This window comes from Saccoglossus kowalevskii, chromosome 7 (genome assembly GCF_978046115.1).
Source record: "Saccoglossus kowalevskii chromosome 7, keSacKowa6.1, whole genome shotgun sequence".
Classification (NCBI taxonomy): Eukaryota; Metazoa; Hemichordata; class Enteropneusta; family Harrimaniidae; genus Saccoglossus; species Saccoglossus kowalevskii.
In genome coordinates, this window is record NC_140647.1 from 938,637 (window position 1) to 961,253 (window position 22,617).

Here is a 22,617-nt window from a genome sequence, read left to right on the forward strand (position 1 = left end):
AATTCATCACTAGTAAAATTACTCCCATTATCTGATGCTAACATTTCAGGAATGCCTAAAGTAGCAAACACTTGTTTCAATTTCAAAATTGTGGCAGCTGAAGTGATGGAGGTCATTCTGTGAGCCTCGATCCACTTAGAATACACATCAACTATTATTAAAAGATTATATTTGTCATACTCGGCATAATCAATATGAACACGAGTCCAAGGTTTATTAGGAACTTCCCAAGGATGTAATGGAGCTTTTGCTGGAGATTTCTGGTTTTGTTGACAAACATCACAACATCTAACTTTATTTTCAATTTCCGTATCCATGGATGGCCACCAAACATAACTACGGGCTAAACCTTTCATACGGTTCATTCCAGAATGTGCTACATGTAGCTCCCTGAGAAGTTCTGTTCTACCTTGCGGTGGAATTACCACACTTGTGAGCAATAAGCTCATTACGAATTCTGAAAAGTGGCCTGTAGCTCTCCTCTGCAGGTTTTTCTGGCCAGCCACGTAATACAAATTCACGGACATGAGCTAACAAAGGATCACGACTTGTCCAAAACTTTACATCATTAGAAGTAAATGGTGACGAGTCTAACTCGTCCAACATCAAACCCATGTGTTCCTCATAATTACACTTTATGGGTACTCTACTTAACGAATCGGCATTACCATGAGATTTCCCAGGCTTGTACTCAATAGTCTAGTCATCTAGTCATTCGAGCAGACAGGGTAGTTGCCTAAAGTAGCAAACACTTGTTTCAATTTCAAAATTGTGGCAGCTGAAGTGATGGAGGTCATTCTGTGAGCCTCGATCCACTTAGAATACACATCAACTATTATTAAAAGATTATATTTGTCATACTCGGCATAATCAATATGAACACGAGTCCAAGGTTTATTAGGAACTTCCCAAGGATGTAATGGAGCTTTTGCTGGAGATTTCTGGTTTTGTTGACAAACATCACAACATCTAACTTTATTTTCAATTTCCGTATCCATGGATGGCCACCAAACATAACTACGGGCTAAACCTTTCATACGGTTCATTCCAGAATGTGCTACATGTAGCTCCCTGAGAAGTTCTGTTCTACCTTGCGGTGGAATTACCACACTTGTGAGCAATAAGCTCATTACGAATTCTGAAAAGTGGCCTGTAGCTCTCCTCTGCAGGTTTTTCTGGCCAGCCACGTAATACAAATTCACGGACATGAGCTAACAAAGGATCACGACTTGTCCAAAACTTTACATCATTAGAAGTAAATGGTGACGAGTCTAACTCGTCCAACATCAAACCCATGTGTTCCTCATAATTACACTTTATGGGTACTCTACTTAACGAATCGGCATTACCATGAGATTTCCCAGGCTTGTACTCAATAGTCTAGTCATCTAGTCATTCGAGCAGACAGGGTAGTTGACATAGCTTTCAGTTCACTGAAAAGACCTAACAATGGTTTATGATCTGTGACAATAGTGAATTTCTTGCCCAACAAATATTTGTGAAATTTACGTACACCAACTAGAATAGCATATGCCTCTTTTTCAATATGAGCATAATTACGTTCAGCATTATTTAAAGTTCTGGATGCAAATGAAATTGGTTTCTCACTACCATCTTTGTATTTGTGAGACAGGACAACACCAAGACCAAACAGGGATGCATCACAACTCAGTACTAAATCTTCCTGAGGGTTAAAATGTACTAACAACTGATGTGACTGAAGAAGTTGTTTTGCTCCTTCAAACGATTTGTCCTGACTTGGACCCCAGTGCCACTTTACATTTTTTTAACAACAAATGTAATGGTTCTAACACTGTTGAAAGGTTAGGTAAAAAACCTATGATAATAATTCAAAAGACCTAAAAAAGCTTTAAGCTGAGTCACAGATTTAGGTTTGTCAATTTTTTGTATTGCGTCAATTTTTCCAGTCAAAGGATGAATACCTTCAGAATCTAGCATGTGACCTAAAAACACAATTCTATCTTTCATGAACTCGGATTTAGTTTTCTTGTGTTTCAAACCAGCATTGTTTAAACAACATAACACTTTATCTAAGTTTGTATGATGCTCAGAATCATTTTCCCCAGTTACAATTATATCATCAAAATACACAACACCAGGTATGTCATGCAGGACGCCCTCTATAGTTCTCTGAAAAATTGCTGGAGCTGAACTCACACCAAAAGCTAAGCGGTTATACCTAAATAGACCCCTGTGTGTAGTTATTGTAAGAAGTGTTTCTGACTCTTCATTCAAAACTAATTGATTCTAAGCATAGGACAGATCAAGTTTTGTGAACTTTTGTCCACCAGCCAGTTGTGTCATCAAATCATCAAAAGGTGGAATAGGTATTGTTCAACAGGTTATGCTTTGTTGACAGTTAACTTGTAATCACCACAAAGCCTCACAGTGCCATCAGTTTTGGGTACAGGTACAACTGGAGTAGCCCAATCAGAATGTGTGACTGGTTCAATAATACCTTCACTAAGTAATCTGTCTTATTCAATGTCAATCTTTTGTTTTTATACAAAGGCTACGGATCTAGGTTTACAGAATTTAGATTGGACAGTTTTGTCAACATGAATTTTGGCTTCAAAACCACGCAACTTTCCCAGAGAATCATCAAACAAATTGTCATGCTTATCTAGAACTACTCGCAAATAATTACATGTGGTAGTATCACTATCATTAGAACTTAAGCTTGAAGTACACACCTTTGTTAAATTAATTGGCACTTGTTCAATCCAATTTCTGCCATCAAGGTTGGGACCCTTTCCCTCAACTACATCAAGAGGTAAATTCTTAACACTCTTATTGTCAAACCGAATAGTCACATATTTACGACCTATAATGTTCACACGTTCACCAGTGTAGGTTTTCAGACGAATAGGACTGTCCTGTAACTGTGAATCCTGTAACTTGTGAAACGATGACTGGTTCAGCAAGGTAAATGGACAACCAATATCCACTTCAAAATTAGTGTTCACTCCATCAATCCCTAAATTAACTGTATATCCACCAGACTTGGAATTGCTACACTTCCCAAGTAGTTCATCGGACTGACAGTGATCAAAAACATTGTCATATGGGTATGTTTGGGTATCACTGCTTTCCCCATCTGATTCATGTGATTGGTAGCCTTAACTCGCTTTAGCTTTTTACATGCGACTTTAATGTGTCCACCTTTTTTTACAATAGTGACAAATTTCATTTCGAAATTTGCAAACATGTGGTAGGTGATTTCCTAGACAACGATAACATTGTTCTGCTACTTGCCCATGATTAGTGCCCACAGATTGTTTTCCGACTTGGTGCTGGCTTACCAGGCTTTCCCTTCCATTTTGACGTCTTGAGCGCATTCACACTAACAGAGTCTACAGAGTTCATGTCTTTCAAATTTCGTGTTGTGGTTTCAACTGCAACAGCAATCTTCAGTGCATTTTCCAAAGACAAAGTTGTTTCCATCAGTAATTTACGTTGTGTAGTCTGATCATTAATACCACAAACTAAGCGATCACGTAACATAGTTTCAAGGGTCGTACCAAAATTGCAGTGTTTTGAAAGTCTACGTAATTCAGCCATGTATGACTGTACACTTTCACCGGGTTAACGGACACGCGAGTTAAACTTATAACAATTTCACTTGGTTTCGGTGTGTAGTGAGCTTTCACAAGCTTTACTAAATCTGCATAGCTGTTTTTGGTTGGTCCGTCTGGGTGACACAAATTTTTAATCAACGCGTACGTTTTCGGACCCACGGAAGACAACAACACAGCACGTTTTCGATCATTGTCATCAATAGAATTTGCGTGAAAGAACCGGTCCATCACTTCACAATAGTCTTCCCAAGACTGTTCCTGTGGTTTAAATTGACTCACCGTTCCTATCAGTGAACTTGCCATTTCAAATACTAGTAATTAACGTACGGACGTGCAAAATAGACGTACAGCGCCAACAGTTCAGTTCTGGATGAGTTTTCTATCGACAAGTTTTACCACTTTACGGACTTGCAGAATGTCAAAAACAGTCGTGCCGGTTCTCCAAATACACAGTTTCATCCTCGTCGCCAAATATGTCGTGGCCTGTGGTAAGGCAGTGATGAAACAAACCAAAGTTTGCAGGAACAAACGATAGACTTTATTCAAAACATGGCTTCACCAACAGAGAGGTACCATGCGCATGAGTGAACTACAAGCGCGGGAAATATGCTAATAAGACCAATTACCAATGCAAAACTACTTTATCTCCCCTATGACATGATATTCAAATTAAATTACATTTGAACTATAGTGGGCGCTATGTCATTATGACATTATGTTGAGTATATAAACATTACACTTGGTACATAGATGCTATAGAACAATCCGAAGACCTGGTTCGTTTCAATGAAACTTGGTACATGTCGCATACAACTTGTTTACCACTTCCGTGTGACTGAGAATGTTCTAGAACCGTACTGTGTCTGGGTGGAATTTTTAGAAGTTGGTTGAATAGGTAATAGGACACCGTAGAAGGCAATAGAAGGTAATGGAACATTCTAGAAATTTGTAGTAAGTTCCAGACTCATTATGTATGCTGATGTAATGTTCTATTTATAGACAGTGTGGGTATATATAGGGGAGTTGTTCAGCACTGAGATCAGATCGGAGATCTCGTTGAATTGTATTGGAGTTTAAGTATCTAGTTATTGGAGTAGTGGAGTTTTACCGCGTTATTGTACTTGATGTTTGCAGAGTATAATAATACCAGTACCAGTTGAAACCTCATCTGTTGGCTCCGTGTTCGTGTTTTATCATCGCCGCCAGGGAAGTCTTTTTGTTACTGTTGCCATTTTGGTATTTGAACCATCACACCTGTACTATACCAATTACGGTAATATTACGTTGCGTGTGACAGTACATTTATGCTCCAGAACAATGCACAGACCCGCCCAGATCATATTAATTACCTGATTTGCATAATAAATCGTACTTTTTGGTTCTAATCACATTTCAATAAAACTTATTACAATGTACATAGATGGTCTGTGACAGTACTTATCTTAATTCAATGAATCTTGGTACATATGTACTCTAACACAATGTGATGATCAAATTAGTTTCAGGTTTATATACATCTATAATAATTACCTAATTTGCACAATAATTTACTTTTCAGATTTCCACTAATTTATGAAACTTTGTACATGTGCACTCTGAAACAATATACAGACCTAAATCTATGCATAATAATTGCTTAGTTTGTATAATTCATTTGGTTCATTGAGGTAATCCACAGACATGATTAGTTTAATGTTGATAAACATGCATATTCAAGTCTCTATTATTCAAGATTATTAGCCCATTTCTGATATCTAAAAAATCAGATTTAAATTGAATTCATCGCAGAGGTGCTCTGGAATAAATTAGACTAAAAACCATAGATGAAAAATCAAATGTATTTTCTGTGTGTATAATACATTTTGATAATGTGAATCACATTTATTTCATGTTATGCATCTCAAATAGCAGACTAAGATTAGTTGCCAAGCTTCTCGATTGAAAACAAGTCTTAAATTTTGAATTATAGTCCAGTGGATTTAGGGTTTGACCCAGAATAAAATAGTACATTAGCGAATTTTGTTTCAAACGTTGGCTAAGGTCAGTGAGAATGACCCCCCAAAAAAACCCAAGACCTAAACCGTTGGGCAATTTTTTTAGAGCATGTTGAATATTTATTGTTTTTCAGCACTGATTTCACCTACCGTAGATATCCAACCATGCAATAACTTCTAATTACTATTGAAATGTATTACTGTATAGCAACAATATTTTAAAAACAATGAATGAAATATAAATCTGCATCTGTAACATGCATGATGACGTCATATACATGACGTCAGACGTCCGTCGACCTTGTGAAGCCGATGCCAAATCAACATGGTACTTTGCTGCAGTCGGTCTCCATAACTCGCACCTCCCACAAATTATACATCTGCATATAAACATACAAATGAATTCGTGTTTATATGTGATTTTATCATGTAAAGATTGGTGATACAATAGTAATGTATATGAAGGACATTTCACAGTTTCAGGTATGTGGATTGTGGCAATGATCACATAATGAAATGGGCTCATTTCAAGGTTTGATGTGGTAATATCAAAAGAGTGATTGTCAAGACTTGTGAGGTATCGATTATATCAATAAATATGTCAAAGTTTGTGGTAGAATGAGACAGTTACACATTTACCATGATCAGACTTGTGTTTTGTCATACCAGACAAGAACCTGTGACACTAATGGCGGACATATAGGCCATGTTTCACCAAGTGGGTGTTCCAGCTAGAGATAGAGACTGTTTGAGATTCCATTGGTGGGCAAATGGCAACTTGGACACTCAGCCAGATGTATACCAGATGACAGTCCACTTATTTGGTGCAGTGTCTTCTCCAAGTTGTGCAAATGCTGCACTGCCCAAAAATGCTATAGATAACCAAGATTTGTTCGCTCCTGAGATTGCGGAAACAGTTCTGAAGAATTTCTATGTGGACAACTGTTTAAAGTCATGTGCAACTGAAGAAAGTGCAAAGTTGGTAGCCCAAGACCCAATAAGTCTCTGTGATGAGGTTGGTTTTAAGTTAACTAAGTGGATAAGTAATAGCCACAAGGTTTTGGAATCGATTCCAGTTGAAAGCAGGGCCAAGAATGTTAAGCAACTAAATCTAAGTTGTGATGATCTTCCTATGCAGCGTGCACTTGGTGTGTTCTGGAATGTCGAGTCAGATGCCCTGGGTTTTGATATTGACATTCAGGAGCAATCCTCCACGAGAAGGAACCTTTTATCAGTGATCTGCTCAATCTATGATCCAATTGGGTTAGCGGCTCCATTTGTGCTGCCTGGTAAAATTCTTCTGCAAGACTTGTGTCGACGCAATATCGGATGGGACGAAGAGATAGACAGTAAAGATCTAGAAAGGTGGAGAAAATGGGTAGCAGACCTCTCTCAATTAAAGACCATCTCTGTACAAGGGTGTCTCAAGCCTCCCAGCTTTGGCAAAATGGTTTCATGTCAACTTCACAACTTTTCTGATGCAAGCGAAAGAGGTTATGGTACCGCATCCTACGTTCGTTTTGTAAATGACAAAGGAATGGTCCACTGTGCTCTTTTGGTTGGGAAATCCAGAGTAGCTCCAGTCAAGAAGTTAACCATTCCACGCATGGGATTGACAGCTGCTGTCATCTCGGTACGAATGAGCAAGCTGATAAAGAGAGAGTTGGAGTATATTTTTGACAAAACGTTCTTCTGGACAGACAGTATGTCAGTCATACGGTATTGCTTGAATGAAACTGCTCGCTTTCACACATTCGTGGCAAATCGTGTAAATGTTATCCGAGAAGAATCTGAGACATCACAATGGAGGTATGTAGATTCTAAATCTAATCCTGCAGATGACTCTTCTAGGGGACTTGATGTAGCTGACTTGGCGGAATAGGTGGTTGGATGGTCCATCATTTCTATGGAAACCTGAGACCGAATGGCCTACATGCAGTGCCTTTTCTACTGCACTCCCGGATACAGACCCAGAGATAAAGAAAGAGGTGCATACATCAGTTCTAATGAACCCATCCCCTGGAATCTTGGACAGATTCATGTCATACTACTCAAGATGGATGAATTTGAAGATAGCCATTGGTTGGATTTTGGTAGCAAAGGAGAAGCTTCGGAAATTGGCTACGACGCGTAAGGAAGTGAGAGAAGCAGTAAGAAAACATTTATGGATCCAATAGAACAAGAGAAGGTTGTTAATGACAAAATGAAAGAGTTCAAAAGGGTGTCAAAACATTTTAAGCCTGCAGAGCTCACAGTACAGGACTTACGAAAGGCAGAGCATAGTATATTGGCTTACACCCAACGGCAACATTTCTCAGATGACTTCAAGGCCTTGACATCAGATTCCCAAAGGATTACATGTGGGAGCCGTCTGTACAAATTAGATCCAGTAGTAAAAGATGGACTCATTGATGGAGATGGAGTTGGAGGCCGCCTGGAACGTGCAGTATTATCAGAGAGTATTAGACATCCTATAATTCTACCCAAAGACTACCCTGTGTCACATCTCATTATAGATGCTGTACATAAATCTGTGGGACATCTTGGTAGGAATGGTATGCTGAACAGTCTCCGTCAGAAGTATTGGATTTTATGCGCCAACACCTTAGTGAGGAGAGCTGTAGCCAGATGCATTGTGTGCCGAAGATACAGGGCCAAAATAGGTGAACAAAAAATGACGGATCTGCCATCTGAGCGTGTCACACCAGATAACCCTGCATTTACGCATACCGGCGTTGATTACTTTGGGCCTTTGGAGGTCAGACTAGGTCGTTGTACTGTTAAAAGGTATGGTGTTGTATATACCTGCATGTTAACACGTGCAGTCCACTTGGAAGTTGCCTATTCGATGGATACTGATTCTTGTGTTAATGCTTTTAGGCGATTTAAAGCCAGAAGAGGGAATGTCAAGTCTATAAGATCAGATAACGGTACAAACCTTGTAGGTGCCAAAAGAGAACTGCAGGAGGAACTTAATAAATGGAACCACAAAAAGATTGGAAGTATACTTCGACAAGATCATATTGAGTGGCGATTTAATCCTCCCACTGGATCACATATGGGCGGGATATTGGAGTGACAAATTAGAACGATTCGAAAGATTCTTGTGTCACTCTTTAAGGAACAAACAGTATACTTGAATGACGAAGCACTTCAGACCCTGTTTTGTGAGGTGGAGGCTATTATCAATGGACGCCCCATATCAGTTGTATCAGAAGATCCTATTGATCTTGAAGCATCAACTCCAAATCACCTGCTGTTGCAGCATGCAAATCAGACTCTGCCTCCTGGTGTATTTGAGAAGCAAGACACATACGTGAAACGTATATGGCGCCAAGTACAATATTTGGCAGATGTGTTCTGGAGGAGATGGCTAAATGAGTAACTACCATCGCTGCAGGAAAGACAAAAATGGGTTCACCCCAGACGAAACCTGGCTTTGGGGGATATTGTCCTTGTCATAAATAATTCAGTCCCAAGAAACATCTGGCCAATGGGAAAGATAGTGTAGGTGATGAAGGACCAAAGAGAGCTGGTTCGAATGGTTAAAGTTAAGACGAAGACCAATGTGTATTTGCGTCCAGTGGACAAGTTGCGTTTGCTACTGGAATCTGATGATGCTGATGGTGTATTTGATGGTCCTAAGCCACAGGTCGGTGATGTTTAAGTTTGCGGTTAGTAGTCCTGCATGAGTGCTTGGTGGCCTGTTGCGGGTGTGTCTTCCATGGTGGGTGGTGCTGTGCGTGTTTATGTGCGGGGGCTGCATTGATACCATTAAGCTCCTGTGATTGCTTTGGCTACCTCATGGGTGGATTTTGGCTGACTCGTACTTTAATGTTTTTTTTTTGTTTTTTTTGTTTTTTTGGTGGTACTTTAATTAGATTTGGCCATTAGTTAGTTTTAAATAATTGGTTCGACTAAGTCTGTACAATTAGGGGGCCGGAATGTTATGGCCAAAACGAACTTATTTAACTCAGTTTATCATTCCTGTTACATTGTACTTGCTCTCTTAAATCCGCTAATTTTATTCACGATACTACGTGGTTAGAGCGCCACCTATGGTAGCATTGGAGGTGAGACGGGAAGTAGAACTTGAAAAAACAAGCCAGGTGGTTATTGCAAGAAATCAATCGTATGCAGTTGTACATAGCGTTGGTTAAGTTTTGTAGCAGAAACTTCGAAAGACTGGCAAGTTTACAGTTTACAAGCAATCAAACGTTTAGTTGATAGCTGGGTAGATCTACAAGTATGGTGAGAGACATTTTATGCAGATTAATCTTGTTATATTTTTAGCGAGTCGTTTCTCCATGCGGCAGAGTTGTGTCGATGATGTAATAACATGTTGCAACCACGTTGGGTGATCACGCATTCTCTTAGTGATCACAGCCGAACGCCCAGTAATGCCAATTTACAAATAATAATAGTTCAGTGATTCATGAATGATATATTCTGTACTGTCATTTTCTGAATTTGTGTGGTATTTTATGTACATGAAGGTTTTTTACTGAAAATGATTTGGGTAGTTTTCTTGTTGCCTGAGGGCGCTATTACTGTTGATATATTTCCCTTTCTGTGTGCTCTTATGGAGCTGTATTTGTAACATTGAGAAATGCTTGGTGAGACTTTGTGACATTCTATTTTTTGTATTGTTTGTATTATTGCAGTCAATCATTCTATACCATCAGAGTACTATTCAGCCTGTATACATGTCATAACTGGTATGATGAATAGGAATAAATCATAACTGAAAGAGAAACTGTTGTTTCATAACTGTCTGAAGAATGCATTGACGTGGGAGACCCATAGCCTGTCAACAGTGGTGTCTATATATTTCATTGAGTCAATAACATTTATACGGGGCTCTACAGTTTTGGGAAATTTATACGGACACTACAATAATTCTAAGTTTATAATATATAGTTGATCATCATCAAGATCCAGATTGGGTGAATTTCTACAGCTTACACCTCTACATTCATAACACATGGGAGAGCATTTTAGTCCATGTTTTCTACATGTGCAACGTGTCGTTCGACAGTCTGCTTTACATTTACATCTGATAACTTTTAGTAATTTGTCAGGTGTATGAGGCTTGTCAGTTTGGATAGCAAACAATGTTCCCTTCTTCACTTTCCAGTCCCATTCTTCTGGATTAACATGAGTTTGCCCTTTCCACTTCAGAAACTGTTGGTATACCCGTTGACTATTGTAACCTACAGCTGCAGATGTTGGTGTAATATTCTCAGGCCCCACACATGTAACACTTGTAGCAACTTTCTGAAAGAATTTTCCCATTGTGAGTGAATCCAATGTTTCATCTGACTTGCCACCATATAAAAGGACCAAAGCTTTTCTCCTGAATCCACAATGTCGTCTTTTGAAGCATCATCTTGGTCAAACACTGAAGCATGACATTGAAACTGCTTGTTGGTTTGGAATGTGTTCAAGGATAGACCCTTTCCTAAGCCATATATCCTGGATGTGGTGTCACAGCCCAAGACAGCATGTATAAATAATATGTTTTTGCAAACAAGTGGCCCTAGTTTGTCTTTGGTATGTTTTATATCCCACACTTTAACTTCGTTTTTTTGTATTTCGCCATGCCTCTGGTTTTAAATACAGTTTGTGACTATTTAAGTTGGCATGGTACATCAACAAAACTAACAAGTCCGTGTTCGCACCTACAACTACTATTGGTGCATTGACAGCAGAGTCTACAGCTGTCATCATTATAGGGACATCTGCATCTTCTTCAGCATGTCGAAACTTCATTCCCTTTACTTCCAGTTCAGTTCTCAGGATATTAAAAAACTGCTGCTTATTTGCTGCATTTGCAAAGTACTGTTGTTTTTTTATGTCACAATCAAAGTTAACACTAGTAGACATTTTACCTATTGAACGCCTAAGATGAGTTGTGTCTTTTGTTGATGGTCTATCTCGATAGCCATCAAAAACAACTGTTGATTTTTTACCATATTTGCGGCCAGTGTAATCCAGGTAAGGTTTGCAGATGCCCTTGTATGTTAGTACTTGTGGCCATGGAATTGTCTGTAAAAGTGAACCTCCATCAATAACATACTTAACCTCAATGGACATGTCACTAGTAATGGGACCAACACATTTCCAGACTGCTTCGGCTAAATCTGGCTTGTTTGCTTCCCGCATCAGTCCATCAGAGGCAAACAATGCTGGTGGATGAGTACACAGCTCATAGGTGGAAAGACTGGACAACTCGTCTTTTCCCCTTCTATGGAAATAAGTCTGTAGGCATCACAAGCTCCCACAGGTATTACAGTCTCTTACGCCACCAACTAGAAACGCGTACTCTGGTTATATCGTATATTTATTCCATATGGTCAATCGTTACAGAATCAAAACAAGTTAGTACATCTCCAGAATATGATTCTAAAATATACAAAACAAAATAGGGAAACTATAATATTCGAAGTAAATCAAACAATTCTTATCATAAAATGTACAGTAAATTAAATATACATTCCTCTTAAAATGTGCAGAAAGTCGAGCGATACAACCAATAAATATACGGCAAATAAAATATGTAACAATAAATAACAATGCTAACTGAAATATTTGTCAACCATTTTGACGAGCCAAAGCACACATTGCATACCATGTGCTCTATTAAACGTGCAGCTGATCACATGTACGCAATGTGTTTGGGCACAAAAAATGGGTGGCAAATAGTATAAATAACAAAACAATTTTCAAGAAATAAGTCTTAACGAATACTAACAAATACTAACATTTATAGACTTGCAATAATAACCCAAAGTAAAAGTGATAAAATCGAGTTCATACGAGTACTCAAACTTGTAACAAATCACTGCCAATAATTTCATGCTGATGAAGCCAACAATGAAAAGAAAACCTTCCTTACCTCGTTTAGTGGCACCTTCCCGGACCGGTGTACAAATGTTAGCAAACCTAGCAAGTTTCAGAAAACCCAATGCGGCAGATCAATTCAGAGCAGACACAGAGACGTCTTCACTCTTCAGAAGCATGTGCTGAACTGAAGACAATAGCCTGCCTAGCCCAGAGTTCACCACAGGTCAAACAGGTGAAACAAAGGAATCTAACTATGTAATCAATAACCAATCAGAGGGGAGGTTTGCACAACTTACAATGTCTTTGAAATAACAACTGGGGATCAACTTGTACTTCATCTGCATCAAGCTTGAATGATGTTTTCACACTTATTGTTTTAGCCTGTTCTTTTTAGTGAATGAAAAATCACTCGCGCTTTTTCCAATCATATTATTTCAGCACCAATAGACCATTATCGACATTTACTGTGTCATCAGCAACAACTCCAGTAGCTATACTACATAGAGAAGAGTTGTTCGTGAATAGATTTCTTGCATGAAGAAACTGTACCAACTCCATTAGGTCATTATGATCTCTAATTTGCCTGGTCTTTGCATTCTCTTTGTGTTGCTCACTTGTGATGTAAGAAACACTAGTGAACGTATTGAGAGTAGCCAAACAATACGTTGTATTTCTGACATACCTCTACCCCTTGTCAGCCCACCACTTGTTTTGACACTCCGCATTAACACTTGTTCAATTGCAAGATCAGTCGATATACCTGCCCAGTACCTGTCTGTCTGCCTAACCACGTGGTATCTATTCAGAAATGATCGAAATACATCAGCATTACTTTCTGGTAGTTTTGACATAATCTGAAGATATATGTACACTGACTTTGCATATTATGGCCAGATGCAGCAAAGTATGGAAGCATGTCTGAAAAAGCTTTCAGATGGAGAGACCAGTTACCAGTTCTTTCAGTATTTCAATCATCTCTATGTACGGTAACCATAACTTGGATGTTCTAAGGGAAGCGAGTGATTCCTTGAATTGGTTGATTTTTTCCTGTATTAGAGTCAGTACTTCCTCCGAACAAACCGATTCTATCTCTGTCTTATGTGCAAGCAGCCTCTCTGGGATGATCCTTGCTTCTTTCAATTCATTTGTTGTATCTTCTGTTTGTGACTGATTTGCATTACTGGAATCGCCATGCTCGGGTATATCTGTTAATTCACTAGCATTGGTGTCTTCTTGAATGTCTGATTATATTCTTGGTAATGGAAGGTCATACATCATTGACAAAAGCAATTCATATAATGGTGCTTCCACTAGAATGTGACCCCTAATAGCCCTAGAAATGGCCTGCCACTCAACATATGTCCAACAGCATTCTCAGTATGCATTGTCTCTCTTTCAGTTGGATTTCCAGTGATTTCCACCGCAATGGCTGGTCGAAGGTAAGCACTGGTGTTACATCATACTTCTTGGCTTGTTCACTGATGAAGCACATAGTTAAGAAGATAATGGTTCATCAGTTGATTTCATATCAATTGGCATGAACATTATAGATGAGACCCCAGGATGACGACCTTGATGTACCATTTGCATAAAACCATTCCAAGATGGCCTAAACAACCAAGCGATTTTCCACAGAAGATCCACATTCAATGTATCATCACCTGCTATCAAACTGGGTAATTGGGCATACTTTTATTTGGCCATGCCCTTTGATAACTGCTTATAATATTTAATATTGACTTTTGCAACAGAAACTACATCCTCGGATGTGACATGAACTTTAGGTATGTTGTTGTTCCACAATATCCCTGGTGTTATGTCGTTATTATGCCCATACCATAAAACGTGTCAATGCCCGTCAATAGTCCAAACATTATGGTCAACATTATCAGCTACATGTTGTATAAAATGTCCGGGTGTGAAACCAGGAATGTCAGTTCCTTGGTGCAAGGTGGCACTACGTTCAAACTTCTGTACCTCTGCATATGATGAACAAAACCCATGAATATGGAGCGAATCAATGAGAAATCGTGAGCCAAACTGGTGATGCATTTGAACAGCAAGTCCTGTTTGTGGTGGAGTCATTATAACTCGTGGGCGAACTGGCGAACTGGCCTGCCCTATGGATGCCACCTTAACATCAGTGACTTTTCCAACAAACATATCTTGAAGTAAAACTTTCAGGGTGGATGGAAGGTATTCAATGGCTTTCTCAGTGCATTGCATTTCTTCAGTGTTTGGGTATAAATTACTAGTTGTGCTGGACGATTTTTATATCATTTTTTAATAAGTTGTGCAGCCATTTTAATGAGCATTTTTTTTTTCGGATTCAGGGTCTTCATCCTTTGCATGTTCGTGGAAATCATGTAAAATTGCTAATGCTGAGAAGTCTGGCTTGTACCTGTTGCACCTCCTCATCTTCGTGGATCTTGAGTTTTGTTGTTGCGATGTTGCAATTCAGGGACGCGCGAATCTAAATTTATCACAAGCATAAACAAGACGCGTTTAGTACGCACAAAAGCCTTCAAATCTTGGTAAAAATTGTCAGTGTTTGCATTCAAAAAATCTGAAAGCGTTCAAGCAAAGAAATTGCGACATAATCTTGTGCTACTTAAGGTTCGTCTGGTTGCCATATAAGGAAATCATGTGATAATAATCAAAAGTCAAATTGACTTTACAAACTGAGCAATTTATTATGATTGACAGTCATGCAAGGACTTGCAAATGACTTGTTTTAACTATATTAAAATATGATTACTCTAAACAGAGCAATTAATACAGAAAGGAAAAAGAGAAGTAATCATAGCAATATGTTTATATAAGTCTTACCATAACAATCTTCCTTGTGTAACAGGATTCAGCAATATTTTGGGAATATCAAGGTGTTTAAAAACCCCTGGAAATTACAAACAAGTCATTAAAAGTTCAAACAGTGCTTAGTTTTCTAGATTCTGGTGCTTAGAAATAAAGGAAAGATATTTTGTTATACCGATAGGTATCTGGTAAACAAAAGATTGGTTGACTACTTGACAGGATTAAAAAAAATAAAAAAAAATGCTGACATCAGCAAATTTCTGTTCTATAACTGGCGGATAGTTTGTTCAGTTTATCTAAATAAAAAGTGTATAGAAAACACTAGCAATATCTATATGAAATAATGTGTAGGCTGTAAGTAATATTAATTACAAAATATAAATGTAAGAAAAATCTAAAATGTACGAAAAACACTACCCCTTACTTCTACCTGTGTAAAAAGAAATGCCCATGTTATCAGTTCTTAGGGTTTTTTTTTTGGTAAATCTACAAAAAACTCCCTATCTTTTGATACCAAACTTGTTAATGTACTATTTACTTCCCGGTTCGGCCTGTTTCAGGGCTAAATCCACTGGACTATTAATTTGAATGCGTCTTCAATACTCTCAGCACACGGGAGTTATTTCTAAGCTTTCTTTCATTAATATTAATAAAACCCTAAATATCTTACGTGCGTAGACGTAGATCTGTCCTAAAACCACACATAATACGCGTTTTTTTGTTTGTTTTTTTGTATTGCAGCATGCGTACCGGGTTTCAGTTGTTTCATTTCCAGTGGTCCTCCTGGGATCGAAGCAAGGTAATGAGGAACTAGTAATCGAAGCTGTAGATTGCGCCCTCTATCACTAGGCTGTGACTCTGACATTCACAAATTTATGCTGTAAATGTCTTTGTATTCTGGGTGATTTTTTAAAATGATTTTCCATTATTCAGTGCGATCTAAATATGACCCATCAGCTTTTGATTACGGAGATATCTGGACGATGCGGTCTGATATTAAAATATCACGAAAAGCGCTTGCCACTCAAGCAGTTGTCAAAAAAGTTGAACATCTTGCAGTTTATTTTCACTAACTTAGGGACACTAAACCCGCCATCTTGAGAGTATCTCGCCGTGTTGTTGTTGGAGTACTGCAGACTATCTGTGGTGAGTTTAATAACTTATATCTTACAGTTTACACACCGAAATTGTTATGTTGGGTAGTGATATTTGCCCCAACGTTGTACGCAGCGAGTATCCTTATTCAAACTATGCTGCATCCGCCCAGTGGACCGTAAATATTGCCGTCTCAAATATTGCTGATCGCGTTTAGTCGGAAATGGTCAGTTGTCAGAGTTCGACACGTCAGCGGAGCGGAGCCCGGCATGTCCTCAATACTAGGCAGTACCCAATAATACAACTATACCCACGCACTCCGAAATAATCAAAAATATAGACATCTTCAACATGAGAAAACATTAGGAGGTCGTGTGATAACCCGAGATCATGAATGATACCTGCCGACCGTTGTACATTCATTCATCGTCGCTATATCTGTGAACTCTGTTGCCGGACCAGGCTGCCAAAACTTTCCACATTTTGCGCGGTTTTATTTTGTTATTTAAAGCTTGAATTCAAATGAAAAACGAAAGTAAGCGTTATCCCACATAAAAACGTATTTTAGAAACATTTATTTTTAGAACATAATGACCGAACGCGAATCCTTATTCGTCATGATTATTAAATACAAGTATACATTGTGATATCAACTAAAGGCAGTAACTAGTTATCGAGTAGATAATTAATATAGTATAGTTAATAATTAGTTAATATTTCATATTTTGTTTCATCTTTACAATCTAATTTTAATTATATGATTTATGCATCTATAAAAATATAAATACCTGAATGTATTACAGTCCTGAAATATGTGTGTGATTAATTGTACCATGGAGGAAAAAAGAGAAGGAGTCGCAGCCAAGCTTAGATCAAAGGTACCAGGATGGTCGCCGCTGTTTGTACATAGATCAGGGAGTTTATTTGCCGAACGGACCAAGGAGGACAGTTTCCTCTTAGCGCAGTGAGGATTACCGTGCATTAGCATACTACGGACACCCTTGGCAGCACTCTGTGATTTTCGTGACAGTTCTAATCAAATTCTTATAAACAAATAGAGCGACAATCGATAACGCGCACGAGTTTGACTACGCTGCTGAAACTGCTATATCTTTCAATTCAGAAGACGTAAACAAAATCGAAAAGCATATTACAGACGAATAATTGTTTAGCATATGCTGTGATCGAAACGATTGCTCGAAAACAAAAATTGGAGCGAATTTCTTGTACATGGTGTATAAAGAAAATTGACGCACTGCCATAGGAAGTAGAACATACATGGGATATAAACTTCAAAAAGTGTCATTTTGAACCTCTAAATTCAGTCTCTGGTACGTAACGCGGTGCGGTGCGGCCCGGTCCATACCATGCACCATTGCAAAGATCATTAAACAAGCTTTATTTTGGACTAAAAACAGTACTAGCAAGGTTTCGAAACATTACAATATTGCTGATTCAAAAATACAACGGAAAATGTGCAGAAAAACGAAAAATTACATAAACTTAACAAGAAGTTCTCCGATTTTCAAAATTCCAACTTTCCCGTTTTCACAAACACGATTCCTTTACGTATAAAAGATCTGCGCATGCTTTATGTCCTTTGACATTTACTGCGACACCATAAAACAAGACCTTGGAATGTGTACTGTTCGCAGCAATGCTTGAGGAGTAAATGACGCGTCGGCGACGATTCTGGGGTGAAAGGACGATAAGACAAAGGGAATTATGGGATTAAACTCGTCTAAAACAAAAAAAGTTTAGGAGGATTATTTTGGCTGTGACTCCTTCTCTTTTTACCTCCATGATTGTACACACATGTATTTGTGGGTTAATGTCTCATAAACCAAAAGATGAGGTCATACAGTATACAGTACAGTATATTGTAGCACAAAAATATCATTATCATCTATTCATTTTTCCTATCAAACAATTGTTTTATTTTCTATATACATTCATGTTAATTACTTGTTTGCATGGTAAATATAATACATGGGAAGATGTAAAAATTAATAAAAGTAGGTTTTTTCTGTAAATTAATTCATTCTATCATTTCATTTTGCATGGAAAATATAAATTCTCTGAGATGCCAAATTGGAAGAAATACTTGCTTTAAAATATTACTGTATAAATTAAATAACAAACTATGTATGTTTGTCCCTAACACTCATAAAGGCCTTTGGCAATATTAACATGCATGTATGCTCTAATCAACCTATGTTTAAATGCCACCTGGTCTCTTAGCACTGTAAATTGTATACTATTATATATGGATACTGTAAACTGTTTTTATATTGCAAGAAAATGTTTTGAAAAAGGATCCTTTTGTACCCCTACTACTCCTAATCCAAACCCCCAATTTACTTTCTCAGGAGGGGCATTTGGGGGTGATCTCATATTCAAACACCTGGGTCAAACCTGGGTTAACCCGACCTGCCCTATTCAGACCTACTAGACCTACAATATGCAAATTAGTAGTAGGTTTGAACCTAACCTCTGGATTAACTGGCCATTAACGCCCCCACTGAAAACAAACAACAGAGAACAAAGAAGACAGACTTAGGGAAACCTAGGTTTTTCTTACAATACTGTTTCAGCCTAGTTTCAGTATGAAAAAAAATAAGATGTATACTATGAAGCCCAATGTTCATACTGAGTGTTATATTTTGAAGTGTTAAGAATTACAGCAGCGATTTTTTTTTTCTTTGCAAGTCTTGTACATGTAAATGCTAATAAAAACAAACTTGCATTTGTTTCACAAATCTATTTACATCATGTCATTTATAAGTGTGATAAAAATTATATTCATTTATTTCAGTGATTGGTAATAATAATCAGTTTCCCACAACTTACATTTGGTACAAGTCAATACAATTGTTATTGTTATTCAATTTTTCTGGAATTAATTACAGACGTGATGGCTTGTTATATTTTGTCATTAAATGTGAATCAAGTGATACCAAAACCCTCTCTATTGTGATATATATGGTAAAATAATGTTTGAAACAGAACAGGGAAAAAATGCACTAGAATTTTAATGAGTAGCTTCTTAGGATAAATTACTTATGTTATATATGAATTTGGCATAGTCAGTAAAATATGTTTATCCATGGAGCGAACTGGTACATTTTGTCCGCAACAAGTACGATCAGTTTTGTGTCCATGCCAGTTCATAAATTCATAGAACACATTTTTTAAAGTCTGTGAGACTGCGAGTTATCAAAATATGATGAAAGTATTAAATCGATAATGGCAACATTGTTTTCTACGAAGGCATCTGAAAACCACAGTGCCTCTATCACTGTGTCAAAACTAAAGTCGGGGCTAATGCTACGACTCCGGCGCTACGACCACCGTAACATTGTCAGCTGACGGCATTGCGGGGAAATTACGGGTATTTACCGCTGCCGATATCTTACTTGTCTGTGACAAAATGCACACATTTCGAAGCCCCGATTAATTAAAAATAAACGATTATTTTAGAAAATACTTTGAGGAACTGTGGGCGAAGTAGGCAGCGAGGTGTTGTTTTAAACACCGCAGAAAATCATGCACTCAACGCAGCCATCTTGGTTACCTCAATCAGAATTTCCCCTTGTCACCCAGCATGCATCGATTGCGATATCGCAACGTGCCCTGTGTCGCCTTGGACGACGGTCTTAGGTACAAGGCACTCTATGAATAAGGTATTTTCAGAGGTCACGGTTCGTTTTTTATAAGCAGTCTCGCCTGCAGATGAATAGCCGTAAATAATCAGCGCGAGTCCATTTAATTGAATTTTCTGTTTTGATACTTCGTGTCACTGGAAATTGAATAAGAAAAACTGCAAATAATTTTCATGGCGTACGCTGCATTTGTTTTTCCGGATTTTGCGATGCCATACTCCTGAAAGAACTGTTTGAAAATTGAACGCGCAACAGTAGTAAAGGCTTGAACACAGTAGCGTAAGTCTCAAGTGCAACGCAACTTTGTATCAACAAATGTTCGTCTTTTGATACTTATTAGCTGTCAGAGACACATATCAATTGTCCAGCCCAATGAAAAGTCTGATTCACGTCCTCTGCTCAATTTGTGACTCGAGCATACGTTTATCAAAACAAAACAATTTATTCAGCACGCTGTTCACCGATATATGAAAGAGTGTTTTTTTAGGCAAGGCACACGATAAAATGACTACTGTACACCAATAAATCAACACATTTTAGAGACAACTATCTAGTCTTCAAAAAGCAATGTAAACTCTGTCAATCCTAAAAATAAACAACAGCTTGAATGAGGTGTGAATGAGATCGGTTCGAACCGCAGTTTTTATGCAAATTCGTGCGGTCGTCCTGAACTGCACTGTCTATTGTTTAAACTTCCAAACCGCAAAACTGGGTTTTGTTCGGCCGGTTTAGGGCGGTTTGGGTTTTTCGTAGGTTTGACCCACATGTTTGAATATGAGATCACCCTTACAAATAAATTAGGGAGCGCTGAAGAGTCTGGGTAGAGTTGGGGTTAGGGGTGGGGTACAAAAGGAGCTCTTTCCAAATGTTCACGAGTCAGTGAAAACATAGACCTTAGAAAATATTGTTTTATACCATCAAATATTTCACATAATAGTCTCATGACTACGATAAGTTTTGCGAATGATCATCTCAGAGTGCAGTTTCAATGTGTGATATTTTGTAAATAGTTCATTAGAATATAATATTCCTTGCAGTGTTAAAGTAGCTTACATTGTTTCTACATTAAAAATGAAGAGTTTCCAAATATTTGCCTTGTGCTATGCTAGACTACTTTTTATCGTTGAAAAACTCATTTTTTAGTTTTAGCTCCACTGTCCACTTTGTTGAGCGGAGCTTATCATATGAGTGATTTTCCATCGGCTTCAAACGTCCATCGTCCATTTTGTGGTGATATCTTCAATTCTCTAATTTTGATGAATATTTTTGTCATTCTTGGTAAAAAGTGATATTTTCGACTTCTTGTCAAACCCACAAGTCCGATTGCTTTGATATTGTACATATACATGCAGGAACTACAGGTAGACCTCTCTCATTTTGTGATGATTTCTTTAATTGAAATGTGCATTGCTAACAGGGGAGCTATCTCCGCAGAGAGGCTGCTTGTTTTTCTTGTAACTCTGCATTGCTAAATCTATTTCAAATTGCAAAATTGTTTTTGGTAGTGGCGGCTGGAGAGGGCCTCTTTTTTCCTCTGGCAACAAAATGTTTGATTCGATCTTATTTTATTTTTTCATTTGTCACATACATGTAATAATCATAACAAGTTTACACACCTCTTGACTCAATGCCTGCTATTCAACCCATGTTTTTTGTGGTTATTATTCCCCATTCGGACGCAGTCCGAAAACGGGGACTTATGTTTTGACCTCCGCGTGTCCGTGCGTGCGTGCATGCGTGTGTTCGTGTGTGCCTCCAGACCTGTATCTTAGAATTGCCTGGACCAATCACAATCAAACTTCACACATACATCATACATGATATTATACATATGCACGTCAATTTGTTTCACGATCTGATTCAAGATAGTCAAAGGGTGGCCATTTTTGTGTTAAAAATCATCAAAATCAAACATTTTTCGGCTGTTTACAGATGGATTTTGTTTAAAATTGGTATATACGTTAGACATTATAGGACCTTGATGCAAATAATTTTGTTTTTCAGATAAGATTCAAAATGGCCAACTGGCGGCCATTTTGTTTTAATGAATGTGGTTCTCGTGCCATATCTCTGACTTTTAAATTTTAAGTATTTATTATACATCATCTCATAGATACAGTACTCATTCCGCCCAACCTCCCGCTTTTATCGCTTTTTTTCCGACCGCTCATTGCTTAATTTCCTGCCGATTGCTGCTTTCCGACCGGAAACCGATCGCTTTTTTTCTCGCTCGCTCGCTCTTGTTCGCTCGCATTTGTTTGCTCTCTCTTGCTATGGCTGGCTTCAGAAACATAGTCCACTTGCCAACTGACCACTGGAGTAACGATGATCATACATTGTATCTATTAACTTATGTTTTTATTCGTAATAAATTTAGGTTTTAATGACGATTCAAAGTACAATGCGTATTGCTTTTCTGTATCGGGAAGGGGGACAAAGACGCCTTCAAATCACTTGACACATTGTAACGTTTGCTACGCAAGTCGAACTGTGACCTGTATTTACATATTTACGTCCCTGTCTGCGTAGTTCAAGCAGCTATATAACTGGTCAATCAATCGTAATATGTATTGAGTACTAGTATTTGTGTGTTGTGTGTGTGTTTCT

The 22,617-nt window shown here is 38.1% G+C and overlaps 3 protein-coding genes across 3 annotated transcripts in view; all 3 read left to right on the plus strand.

Moving 5' to 3' along the window:
• Positions 1 to 6,299: 6,299 nt before the first annotated feature.
• Positions 6,300 to 7,475, plus strand: LOC146740178 (uncharacterized). Its single transcript, XM_085501576.1, has one exon. The coding sequence runs from the start codon at positions 6,300 to 6,302 to the stop codon at positions 7,473 to 7,475; it is 1,176 nt and encodes a 391-aa protein (XP_085357702.1).
• A 282-nt stretch (positions 7,476 to 7,757) lies between these two features.
• LOC146740179 (uncharacterized) lies at positions 7,758 to 8,672 on the plus strand. Its single transcript, XM_085501577.1, has one exon. It carries the CDS (start codon positions 7,758 to 7,760, stop codon positions 8,670 to 8,672), a length of 915 nt encoding a protein of 304 aa, XP_085357703.1.
• A 7,657-nt stretch (positions 8,673 to 16,329) lies between these two features.
• Positions 16,330 to 22,617, plus strand: part of LOC100373147 (polypeptide N-acetylgalactosaminyltransferase 13-like) — a 109,190-nt gene continuing 102,902 nt past the window's right edge. The window contains exon 1 of the mRNA XM_085500962.1: positions 16,330 to 16,399. The gene's annotated coding sequence lies outside the window, so the exon portion shown is untranslated. The remainder of the gene's footprint in view (positions 16,400 to 22,617) is intronic.